The following is a 13,521-nucleotide window of genomic DNA, read 5'->3' on the forward strand; positions in this document are numbered from 1 at the left end:
ACAGAATTGGTCCTTGTATAAACCAATCCTGCACCTGGAAGGGGGTGGGCCATGGCCCCTCCCTAGCACAGGATTCGTCCAACTCAAGACCGATTCTACTCTAGGAAGTAGGGGGTGTGGTCACTCTCCCAGCACAGGATTGGTCCATTCAAGACCAATCCCATGCCAGGAAGTTAGGGGGAGGGACCCCTGGTGTATGTTGGGTGATGCAGTTCCCCTGACCATAACACTTTAAAACCCACAAGAGTCAGGTTCTGCATTCAAATTTGCCCTCAGACACTTCCTAGCTGTGTGACCCTGGGCAAGGCACTTAACCCTCATAGCCTAAAACCCCATTACCACTTCCAATACACAATATTGATGCTAAGATAGAAGATAAAGGTTAGAACTAAAAAGCTATATAGATCATGCATCCCATCTTGTTCCCTCTCCAGGTGTGGAGGAACATCCAATTGCCAGCTCCCCGATCCTGGACGACAGATCGGCTCTCTACTCTGGAGTTCACAAGAAGCCATTCTACTTTGATGGCTCCATTGAGAAGCCACCAGAGGATGATTCAGATTCCTTTACCACGTCTCCTTCATCCAGCAGCCTGGACACTTGGGGTGCCGGCCGAAAGCTGGTCAAAACATTTAGCAAAGGAGATGGCCGTGGGCTGATAAAACCTCCCAAAAAGATGGGCACATTTTTCTCCTATCCAGAGGAAGAGAAGACCCAGAAGGTGTGCCGCTCCCTCACCGATGGGGAGATGAAGAAGGGTCTCGGCTCCTTAAGTCATGGGGTAAGTACTGAAAGTGTTTGCTTTTATGACAGCAATCGGCACAAACATCACCTCCTGGTGTCCCTCGAGGAGGTCCAGAGTGTCAGAAAACAAATCCGGTTGAAGAAAATGGATACTAATTATTCCTGTTCCCGAGCTTTTCTCTGCCAGCGCCCCTCTAGAAAGGGCTTAAGTGCTACCACTTGCGACCTTCAGCTGCTCCGGCAGAAATCCAAAGGGGGAGGAGGATGTGGCTTCCCCAGTAGAAGGCTGCGGGGGCGCACCTCTGTCAGCGAGTTCAATATCACCTATGTGGTGGAGCGGAGCCTCTATAGCCACCTCAACCTGACCCAGCTGGTGCGCCCTGTCACGGACAGGACCCTGAGTAAAGCCGACAAGCAGGACCTGAGACGGTGCTTGCTCGAGGAGGAGGAAGAGGCCCACAGGAAGTGGGCCGCCACGGTGGACCGCTGTACTAAACGGGTTCTCTTGAGAATCCACCAGAAGTCTGTGAGTCAAAGGAGCTGGTCGTTAAGATGGCCTTGTAATGTCTGTGAGGTTGCACTGAAGTACCATGGAATCTCATCTGTTTGCTTCCTTTTCCTTCTTCTCTTCTCTTTTTCATCTCTTCACATCTGAGTCCATTTTACTATCCCCTCAAAATAGCCACCTTCCCTTTCAGTTAGTAGCAGTTTCTGCTTTTTAGTTTTCTCCTCAGATTGTCAGGATTTAAATTAAAGCAAAACATGCACATAGGGATTCAGGGAGGGAATTCCAGTCACCATGGTAATCATTTGCACTATTTTTCTTTCTGGGTGGCTGTTTTTGCTTTGAAGCTGGATGTCATTCAATTTTATTATAGAATTATTAGAAAGAATAGTGTATCACCAAAAAAGTTTAGGTTTCTTATTTTGTTTTTCTTTATTTTTTAAAAGATGCTTGGACTTCTGGTCAATCAGACTGAGGAAATGAATACTGGGAAAGCTTTCATTTAAGAACATTATAAAACATGAATGTTTTATGGAGAAAAAAATCTTAAATATAAAAGTAAAGTAAAAATTATTGAACACCATTTAGTCAACCTCGATATCTTAAAGGCTGAATTTCATCTCATAAAAGAAAAAATATAGTTTAAAAATCTCTGCATATAGACTGAAATCTGCTGAGAATGAGAAAAATACTTTGAAAATTCTAGATTGTGTACTATTAGATTCAATGTTGTCCAGCGTCTCCATATAGATCGTTTAGTCCAAATTCTTTAAAATACTGAGATGTGATTTGCATAAGATAGCAAAGAGAAGAATCTTGATTTTTAACCCAGTTTACCTGCCTCCAAATTCAGTGCCCTTTCCACTGTACCATCATATCTTAATTCACAGAACTAAATGATTAAATTTGGGTGCATGCATGATTTCATTCATAGAGAGAGTTCTCCTATTTATGAAACTTTTTCCACCAAGAGTGAGTTGTTTGGGACAGGTGACTTGGTCAGGGTTACATATCCAATATGTGTCTAAGTTGACATGGGTTTTCTGACTCAAAGACTGTGTCTCTATTTACTACTTTGTCCTTACTCAGATTATGTCGAAAGGCTTTTACATTTATTTTTAACTTATTACTCTGAACTTCAGTTTCGTCATACATTCTGTATCTATAAAACTGGGAGTTTAGATCTCTAAAATCTCTAAAAATCCAAAGATTCAGTGACTCTTTCTACATTGTTCATTTACTCACATACCCAGGTCATGTCATCTTCTTTTATGCCCCAAATGAGTGTCATGCTATTACCCAGTGCTAGATGACTTCCTTCCGATCCCAGCTAAAATCCATAATTTGAATGCTTTCCCTTTATTGATTATTTACTGCTATTGATTATTACTCTATTGATTATTATGATATATAATTTGTTAATATGTTGTTTCCTCCATTAGACTGAGCTCCTCAAGAGAGCAGAGACTGTACTGTCTTTTGCCTTTCTTTGTATCCTCATAGTTTGCTTAATAAAGTGCCTGGCACATAGTAGGTGCTTTTAAATTAAATCTTTATTTGTATGATTTGTTTATTTTAAAATAAGTGTTGATTGATTGAATGAATGACAAAGCACTATCCTAAGAACTGGGGATAATATTAGAAAATGAAGACTGTCCCTCCTCTCAAGGAGCTCACATTCTGTAAGGAGAGAATACAGAGATAAAATGTTTCAGCAATATAAGTCACTTGTGACTTAATCAGTCACAGATGAATCCATTTTCTGTCTTCTCAATAAACCACCACTTCTTTTAGATTTCCCAACTACCTTTTTTTTAAGGTGAAAAAAATGATTTACATATAACCTGATATTTCTCCAGTAGCCAGGTAATTGTCTGATAGTCCAGTAGATCACTTACGATGAAAACCAGCCTCCAGAATGTATACCTTGGGGCCATAGTAACTCTGTTCTATATTGTCATGAAAAATGACTTCATTCCTTCAGAAACCCTTTCTCATGGTCATTAACAACAGTTTAGGGATTGTCTTCTCTGACACTGAAATAGATATCCTGGAAGGTAGTTTACAGTGGAAAGAACATTGACTCTGGAGTCAAAATGCTTAGGTTTAAATTCTTCCATTGGGGCTTACTGAATAAGTCACTTTTTGAGACCTCAGTTTCTTCCTCTGTGAAATGGAAGAGTTGGACTATATGGTGTCTAAGATGCTTTCCAGTTTTAGATCTGTGATCATCTAAGAAAGCATCTTTACAAAAGGCAAAATTCTTCATAAAGGTGGTATTATGACTTATTTTGACTTTATATACCAACAATACCAGTATGAAGCTGGGTAATTGCAGTTTATCTATCTTTGCACAAGGTTGAGTTAGATGTGGATATTTTCATTGATAACTTTAGTAATGGTAGTAAAGAAGAGTGATGTTTTATGTGTTTCTACTCACCCTCCCCTCCTCCCATCACCCACAATACTATTTGCTCAGTCAAAAAAATGTAAGTGAGCCCTTCCTCTTCTCCCCCTCCACCCCCCCCCCCCATAAGAGAAGGCATAAGTTCATTTTCTTTGCAGCTTCCTTTAAGAAGTTCATGGCATTCACCATTTCATATACTTCTCCTTTCTTGCCCCAAAGTACTGCAGTTTTCTATGATTTTTCAACCTCAATTTCTTATCTTTTACAAATGCTAGAATTCCTTATTGCAACCTCAGGGCAATGACAATGCCTTTGTTTTTCAGTGGAAGTGGTCACCTGTCTTGCCTTTAATTTAATCATTTAATTTTTGTTTTGATGATATGAACATGCATGAAATTTGAGAATCTTGTCAAGTTTTGTTTTTTTCCCACAGTGGTTGTTTTTTGCATATAATAATAAAACATTTCAACTGCATGACCATTCTGTGGAAAAGCCCTCCTCACCCATGATTTAAATGTTTTCAGAATTATAAAGAAAAAAAAAGATTTAAATGTTAGAATTTAAAACTAGGGTATTATTTATTCCTAAAATCCAAATATGATTCTGTCAGTTTATTATATTTTTAAGAAAAGATTTACCAGTTGCTTAGTCTCTATTCAGCAAGGACTGCTTTAAAAACTTGATTTTTCACCGACCAGATATGAAATTTTATCAAAGATAATTTTCCTCTCATATCTTAGACTGATATATTTCTATAGAGAAAAAAAACTGGTTCTGGACTTCTTAGAACATCACTGGGTTAAGAATAGGAGAAATAAAGTTATATTTTACAGTTGAGAATTAATTTCAGTCTCTAAATTATAATTTGAATGTTAGGACTAAAATCCTTCTACTAACTCTGGATCTACCCAAATATATATTTGGATAATATCAGTGCCTCCTTTGGTAATCTTTGGAAAATGGCAAAAGAAGAAAGGAATATTATAACTCATACACTAACCAGACCCATACAAATTTAAATAAGCCTTTAATTTATTGCTATCATCATTTTAACCCAGATTCTTTGGAAATTATTTCATTTGCATCAGAAATGACATGCTGGGGACTGGTGTCTGCAGTAGCTTACTCTGGCTTAAAGCAGGATATTGCAAAGCCATAAACTGATGCGACATCTGTAAGCCATCCTGTATCTATGAAGCAGTAAGACCACAGAGTTCCAGAAAAATGGCTTTTCTATTGTTAAGAAAGTCTTTTTGAAGATATCTGTAGGAGGAGAAGAATTAATATTAAAGATTAACTTTGTTGGGTCCAATCATACAATGGTTTGGCTAATTAAGTGACATGGTGAATGCATTGTTTTTCATATGTGATATCCATTATTTTATAACATAAATGTATCCCAACCAAGTTAGCCCTAAAGTCAATTCTATTTCTCTAGTCACTCATTATGAAATTGGAAAAATTAGGGTGGCTGGTAAATCTCTACATTGGCCAAGTTTACTTTATTTGGCAAGGCAAAGGGAAGAAAGTGGTGGTGAGATCTGTGACATTGTAGTAATAGTACTGAGAGTGTTTGCAGAAATATATCAGCCTAAGGCATGAAAGTAAAATTAGCTTTGAAAAAAAAATCTTATATTTGGTTTGTAAAAGACTAGTCATTACAGCTCTTTTATTACTCTGGCACTTTCATTCTGCCATATTCCCACACTTCCCAAGGCCACAAAATTTGTCACATTCTTTAAAGCCCAATGACACCAGCCATGACAGAGTCCCAGAACTTACTTCCTCAATTTTTGTTATTTTTACTATTGAATAAAGATAGGTGTTAGTCCCACTATTTGGTGTGATAGTGTTCTTCACGTAATCAGCCTAAAGACTTTTAGATCCTCTAAGCAAATTAATGCACAATCCAATAAATTTTAAAATGCTGAATTTTAATTTACTTAAAATGAGGCATATTGGCAAGGATCTTTATGTATTTCTGCAAACATTTTTTCTTCCAAATTTCCAATTTTTCTTCTAAGTATTTATCATTGTGATAGCTCTATTAAGAATATGTTCTGGAAAAGTATTTATTTCAGATCTGTTTTGGAATTTTTTATTTTTTTTTGTTTCCCAGCCACCAAAAAGGTGCTCATTTTGCCCACACTCAAGGATATTGGGTTCTTTTCATTTTCCTGAATGGTTAGGTGTCTGTTCTTACAGGAAAAACAAAATAATAAACATGTCCTACAAACCAAATTTAGGAAATGTAAAATCACTGATATATGTAACCAGTTCACTGGAATATCTTTCCCCAAGAGGCAATTCAAAAGTTTCCTCCTTTGCTCAAGTTGAACAGCTATTACTGGAGAGTTTGAACAAGATGAGCTCAAAGGCTACTTCCAACTCTAATTCTGTGGTTTTTATTCTGTATTTTAAAGACAACAATGTTTTTTAATTGAACTTAAAGGTCCATAGTAGTGCTTATCATTCAAAAACTTTTTTTTCTTTTGTTTTAGGAGGCTATGTTTTTAGTTGTAGTTGGGGGTTGCTTCAACCCATTTGCTTTGGGGAGAGAAGTAACATTATAACAAATTAAATTATAATTACCATGTTATGACCTTGGGCAATTTATTTTAGCCCTTTGGGCCTTAGTGTTTTTATCTGTAAAACATGGGAGGTTGAACTAAATGTTCTCTAGAGTCCCTTCTATTTCTCCATCTAAAATCTCATGATCTTCACGGTATTAGGGCTTTGGCTGAGATGCACAACAATGAGTAAGTCATGCTGTTACTCAAATTGGACCATTGTAAACATTACCTATTTTTCCTTCCTGTTTGGTGTTTAAGTCTGAAAAAAATAAAAATAACAAGTTGAGGAAGACTAGAATTCATGGCCTCTTAGAAAACCCCCCCAACAACTCTTCCTAATGCCCCTAAAGTTTCTGGATGCCATTGTAAATATTCATAAATTTTCCATTACTGCATTTGGCCAATCTGAGGGGGTAGTTCAGGGTTGGATGTTGAAATTTGGTTGCCCAGATACTGGAACACTTACTACATGGAATAATTGGAGATTTTCTTTAAACCAGATGATTTTAGCATATTAAAGAGATGCTGAACTTTAGAAACTCTGGATCTGGGTGAGTTTCAGTGTCCAGTGAAAAGGGCAAGATGAACTAGTTTTCTTTGAATCATGAGATTTCTCATGAATCATAAGATTTCTCATCATTCTTCATTCCTGCTTACCATCCTGTTCAGCCATTTGTGATTCAGTGGTGTTCTACAAATGGGAAATGTATTTACTGTGGTGTTTGTTCTGCCCATGGTTAATCTGTACCCTACTTGTCCTTTCCACAGAGGACCTGCAGTTTCGGAGGATTTGACTTGACAAATCGTTCTCTACACATTGGGAATAATAATTCTGACTCAATGGTGAGTGGAAGACAGGAGAAAACAAATGATTGGTTTTCAAGTGATGTAGCTACAGAGAAAGTTTCAGATATAAAATCTCTTAAGAATTTATACTAGGGTTTGTTTGTTGTTGTTGTTTTTTTTTCCCTTCGCAAGAAGCTTAAATCTTCTTTTGAAAGAGGGCTTTATATCAGCAACCTTAATGTTTCCCACTGAACTATAGAGAATGAATAATGATCCTATATGGCCTCTGTCTGTCTCTCCTTCTGTTAGCTTAGAAAAGGACAGATGCCTTTATTACCACATTCTTTGACTATTATTAGAGGCATTAGAAGTAGTTTGCTTCTTTAATTTTAGCCATTTATGTATCCATGAAGTTCTTCATGACCAGTTTGAAGTATGTGAAATATATACACATAGGGAGATTTGACAGAGGCTAGAATACAGGGAGGCAATTACCTGGATACCCAGAGCAAGGACTGTGCTCACCTGGGAGCATTAGAAGCCTGGCTTTTTGGAATGCTTAGTCTCTTGCAGAAAGGCCATTCTTGCTGTCACTCCCAATTCATTATGAGGTTCCACAAATATATTTCTGGAACCTCATTGAGGCAGAAAAGCTCCAATATTTGAGTCTGCCTCTAGCTATATATAAATCCTGTTACTCTAGATCATCTTGGCATGAAAAACCCCAGAATAGACCCAGTCTCACTGGGGCCAAACTAAATTAGACTTTTTCTAGAGCCATTGTAGCCTGCAGAGGAACACCCCACATACCTTGGGTGTACTGACATTCTCCGGGAACATCGAGGAGAACCAAGTTATAGGACTTGGGTTTAGAAATGTCCTTAAGTTGTATTTTCTTCCACTTTTTTTATAAGATCATTTTATAGGTGGTTTGGTGTTACTTCTTTTTTTCTTTTTCCTTTTAAACTCTTATTTACTGTCTTGGAATCAATACTGTGTATTAGTTCCAATGCTGAAGAGTGGTAAGGGCTAGGTAATAGGGGTTAGGTTATTTGCCCAGGGTCACATAGCTAGGAATTATTTGTTACCAAATTTGAATCCAAAACCTCCTGTCTCTAGGCCTGGTTCTCAATGTACTGAGCCACCTAGCTATCCACATTTGGTGTTATTTCTTAAAAAAAAAAAATATATATATATATATATATATATACACACACACACACACACACACACACACGCACATATATGAAACTAAAGCAGGACTTCTATGCTATCTACTTAATTTTGGAATTGTTAATTTTTAAAAATAACAAGCATTTATCTCCCCTGTCCTCAAAATTTTATGATAATTTGGTACAGTGTGTGTGTGTGTGTGTGTGTGTGTGTGTGTGTGTGTGTGAGAGAGAGAGAGAGAGAGAGAGAGAGAGAGAGAGAGAGAGAGAGAGAGAGAGAGAGAGAGAATGAATATATATCCTTATCTAGTTTTTATAGCATTGATTCAAATGACTTCTTTTGAGAGGTAGCTTCAATGAAACCTAGAGTCAAAAAATAAAATAGGGTTTATTAAGTCAGAAGTAAACTTAAATGTATGTTAGTGTTAGGATAAATTTGTTTGTATAGCTTTAAAAAAATCCCTTAGTATATGATTTGGGGTTGTGGTTTTAAAAAAGATTACTCTATTGCAAATATGAATAATATGGAAATAGGTTTTGAGTAAGAAGACATGTAGAACCCAGTGGAATTGCTTGTCAGCTCTGGGAAAGGGGAGGAAGAGAATATGAATCATGTAACCATAGAAAAATATTCTCAAAAAATAAAACAAAATAATGTGGAATTAAATTAAATTAAAAAAACCTTTATCTTCCATCTTAGAAGCAATATTGTCTATTGGTTCCTAGACAGAAAAATTATAAGGACTAGGCAATGGGGAATAAGTGACTTGATCAGGGTTGCACAGCTAGGAAGTATCTGATGCCAGATTTGAACCTAACCCATCTCCAGGCCTGGAGCCCCCTATCTACTGAACTATCTAACTACCCCTAAAAAGTGGCATTATTAAGGTAAATTAAGGGAAAGCTGATAATACCAGTAATAAAAAAAATAATTTATTGTTACAAAATTATTTTTCAGTTTTGTCTGACTTTTTGTGATAGGCACCCCCATCTGCCCTTCCTCCTCCCCCCCCCCCCCCCCGTTTTGAGGATCATAAAAAAAAGTTAGACATGAGTGATGATAACTGGCAAAGAAAAATTTTGGTTTGCCATTTCCTTCTCCAGCTCTTTTAGAGATGAGAAACTGGGCCCATCAGGGTCAACTGACTCACCTGGGGCCACATAGCTTGTAAGTGTCTCAGACTGGATTTGAGTTCAGGAAGATGAGTCTTTCTGATTCCAGGCCCAGACCTCTATCCATTGTATCTAATTAAAAATAATCATATAACACCCACTATGTGCTAAGTACTTCACAAATATTATTTCATTTGATCCTCACAACAATTGAAGGATTACTACAGTCTTAATCTAATAGAATGGGCACATTCCACCAGTGTGTTCTTTTGATTTCATGAGATTAATTTTATTTCTAATATTTTTCTCTGCAGGGCAAAGAGGGAGATTTTGTGTACAAAGAAGTAATTAAATCACCTACTGCCTCTCGCATCTCCCTTGGAAAAAAGGTGAAATCAGTGAAAGAGACAATGAGGAAAAGAATGTCTAAAAAATATAGCAGTTCTGTTTCTGAACAGGTATGTAACTGAAAAGCAGACCAGCATCCATAGCAACATGACAAAAAAGTACAATTCTCAATGCAAAATCTTTTACAGAGCTTTTGTTTTCTTCATTTTCAGCCAGCTCCATGCATTCTTCACAGAGACAGACTTTACTTTCCATAATACCTCTAACTCCTAAGCAGGTTATCTGACTTTGAAAAGAGGCCCAAATTGGGGGGAAATACTATCTCTAAGGAAACAGAGGATTGGGGTTCAGATCCCTTATCTCTTGTTACCTATTTGTTTGGCCTTGGAGAAATCACTTGTTTTCTTGTTTGGAGAATGAAGAAGTTGGACTAGATGTCCTCTACTATCACCATCTACTTCCAGATCTAGGATCCTATGAATTTGATTTTTAGGTACCAACAAAATAGAATCTTGAAAATATGGTCCTTTGTTTTTCTTGTATTCCAGACATATATAATGAATTTAGTTGCTCTAGAAATATACAACAAGACAGGAGGCCAAAGCTTACTAACTTAAATAGTAATTGTATTTTCAAAAATTGACCTAATAAATAACTGTTAAGGTAACATAGAATTGATTTTCTTTTGTTTTTGCTATAATTCCATCCCCTAGGAGCATGACCAATTTCAGGCCTTAATTGCAGTGAGAGCGAGATTAATGGCTAAGTAAATAAAAAGAGTTTTAAATCTGGGCTTTGGGGTAATTCTGACCATTTTTTTTTCCCCCAAGGAGACCATTTTTTGCAATATTCCCTCATTTCTGTGGGAAGGGTTGTCAGAGTGTCTTAGGCATTTTGTGTGTGTGCACGCATCCGTTCACTTGATTTTAAATTAATCAGTTTTTCCATTTGAAATATGTAAGCAATCACTCAGAAACTGCCAAATAAAACAGCTGGGAAAACAAGTATTTTTGGTTTGATAGATATCGCCCTCTTGTGGACCATTTAAAAAAGATAACCAGTAATTAGATTCCTGTAATCAACATGAACATGACTTGAGCCTGGTTCAGTGGAAAATCAGCCAGTAAATATTTATTAAGCACCTACTACATAGCAGGCACTGTGCTAAGCACTGAAAGTACAAAGAAAGGGAAAAGAAAATCCCTACCCTAAAGGAGCTCACAGCCTGATTGGGATTTGGGGTGTGGGGAGGGAGTACTTCATGCAAACAATTATGTACGAATAAGCTATCTGGATGAATTGGGAAGATACCAACAGGGAGAAGGTGCCAGATTAAAGGGGAATTTTAGAAAGACTTCCTTTAGTAGTTGGAATTTTAGCTGCATGTTGAAGGAAGCCAGGGCAGAAATGAGAAGGGAAGACATTCCAGGGATGGGAGACAACCAGTGAAAATGTTCTGAGTTAGGAGGTAGATTGTTTTGTTCAAGGAACAGCCAGGAGGTCAATGTCACTAGACTAGACTAGAAGTAATTAGGAATAGGGAGGCATAAAGTGTAAGGAGGTTAAAGGTAAAGGGGGCAGGTGATAAAGAATTTTAAATGCTAAAGAGGATTTTATATTTGGTCTTAAAGATAATGGGGAATCACTAAAGTTTATTGAATAGGAGGAGAGGTGATTCTGATAGACTTGTTCTTTGGGAAGATCATTGACAGCTCAATATAGGATGGACAAGAGCTAGGAAAGACTTGTTGCCTCCCAGGGCCAACCATTGGGTTAATCCAACAGTCCATACATGAAGAGGACCTGTGTCAGGGCAGTGGCAGTATTAAAGGAGTGAAGGGGACATAAGAGGGAGATTTTATGAAATGTCAGAGAAATCTTGGTTTTCCACTTATTACCTGTGTGATGATGACTAAATCACTCAACCACTGAGCCTCAGTTTCCTTATCAGCAAAATGTGGGAGTTGGATCAAAGGTCTCTGAGGTTCCTGGGAATAGGTGATTGCAAACAAAGACACAGAAATGAGAAGGTTCACCAGCTACTCATGGAATAGTGGGATGGTTCAGTTCTGCTAGAGTCTAGAGTGGAATATTATGAAATAAAGTTACAGAACCTGTGTAGGGCCAGAGTGTGGAGGATGCTAAATGGTAGGTTAAATAGTTTGGACTTTATTAAGTGTGAAATGTATCATAATGCAAGAAAACCAAACTGAAAATGTAGAATACAATGCTAACAAACTAAATCTATGGTCCTACGGTCCTATGATCAATAGCATTTTGCAATTCAAACATAACTTAAAAACCATAGTTTAGCATTAGTTTAGGATGACATCAGGCCCAATTTATTGTTATTATAGTTTGTCGTCTTCAACAGTCTAGGGAAGGGGATTGTTTTATTTTTTTCTTGCTTTCATGTATTTGGTTCTGTTGGCCTGAGGTATAATCGCTATACTGTTCAGTGGTGAAGCATTTGTTAAATATTCCTTCTAGACAGGCTACTGTTAGGTCAGTGAAAATGAGAGCCTTCAATTTGAAGTCATTTCACATGTTTCCCAGTAAACCACAACAACCCCAAAGTTCTGGTAAATTAAATGTTCAGAGTTTGTGGATTTATGAATTATCTAATTTTAAGGTTATGCTTTAATAACTGACTATAATTTGATTAATGTACAGATCACTTATTTAGAAAGCAATTAGTTTTTCTGAGTCTTAAGTTTGCTCTATTTAAAAACAGATTTTCCCTTCATTTACTTTCAAGAGGAATTATTGAGTCATTTCAGGCACATCTGGCTCATTGTGATACCCATTTGGGGTTTTCTTGGCAGAGACTGTAATGGTTTTGCTATTTCCCTCTCTAACTCAATTTATGGATGAGGAAACTGAGGCAAACAGTTAAGTGACTTTCCTAGGGTCACAGAGCCAGTAAGTATCTGAGGTCAGGTTTTCCTAACTCCAGGCCCTGTGTTTTATGTACTACACCATCTAGCTGCCCCACTTGTGGGAGATAGGGTTATTTTTTTGCATTGATTGGGAATGGGGTTATGCTACTAGGTTAATTGATGAAAAAAAGTACATTACAATATTATATTCTACTTTTTCAGTTTGGTTTTCTTGCATTATGATATATTTCACACCTAATAAAGTCCAAACTCTTTAATCTACCATTTAACATCCTCCACTATCTGGCCCTACCCATCCTCTATAGTCTTATTTCATAGTATTTCACTCTACCCTCTAGCTGAGCTAAACTGCCCCCTGTTCCCTGAGTAGCTGCTAAACCTTCTCATTTCCACTGTTACCTTCCCAGAATGCTGTACACATCTCTTCCATGAAGCCTTTCCCTGATTCTTCTGAGTTAGAAATAAAAATAATAACCTTGTTTCCCCTCCGAAAAAAACCCTCTTGTGGCACTTGCTGTCCCTTATATATTTATCATGTTCTTATATGTATATGTGTACACATACACATATCAGTCTTGTTTTCCCTACTTGGCCCTTGAGTGCAGGGACCCAATATCTCAATTAGCACACCACATGTTATTTATTTCTTAATGTTTCTCATGTTTCTCAATGCCTAGAACAATATATTTTATTGCTGTTTGTTGAATGTAAATTGCATAGGGAATTTAGCATAGGAACTCTTTTTTTTTTTTGCTCTTTGCCTTAGGTAGAATGAATATTTTTTTCAGAACTTCAAAACTTGGACCCTCAGGGACCTTCTCATACTGCATTTGCTTTCTTTATACTTGCCCTTTTATGTTCTGAGGAACTAAAGTATGAATTTGTATTAAATAAAAAGGTTCTATTACTGTTGACCGTAAATGTTTGCATGGCCTGCAGAATCCCATACTTTGTAGATCATTTTTGATGAATC

At 37.1% G+C, this 13,521-nt stretch overlaps 1 protein-coding gene across 6 annotated transcripts in view; it reads left to right on the forward strand.

The window, feature by feature from the left end:
* Positions 1–13,521, forward strand: part of SASH1 (SAM and SH3 domain containing 1) — a 391,591-nt gene that overhangs the window by 344,000 nt on the left and 34,070 nt on the right. For all 6 annotated transcript variants that reach the window (XM_056818913.1, XM_007484703.3, XM_056818914.1 and 3 more), the window contains 3 exons: positions 435–781; positions 6,998–7,072; positions 9,615–9,758. In XM_056818913.1, coding sequence (XP_056674891.1) covers positions 435–781; positions 6,998–7,072; positions 9,615–9,758 — 566 coding nt within the window. The remainder of the gene's footprint in view (positions 1–434; positions 782–6,997; positions 7,073–9,614; positions 9,759–13,521) is intronic.

The sequence above is a fragment of the Monodelphis domestica genome, chromosome 2 (assembly GCF_027887165.1).
Source record: "Monodelphis domestica isolate mMonDom1 chromosome 2, mMonDom1.pri, whole genome shotgun sequence".
Taxonomy (NCBI): domain Eukaryota; kingdom Metazoa; phylum Chordata; class Mammalia; order Didelphimorphia; family Didelphidae; genus Monodelphis; species Monodelphis domestica.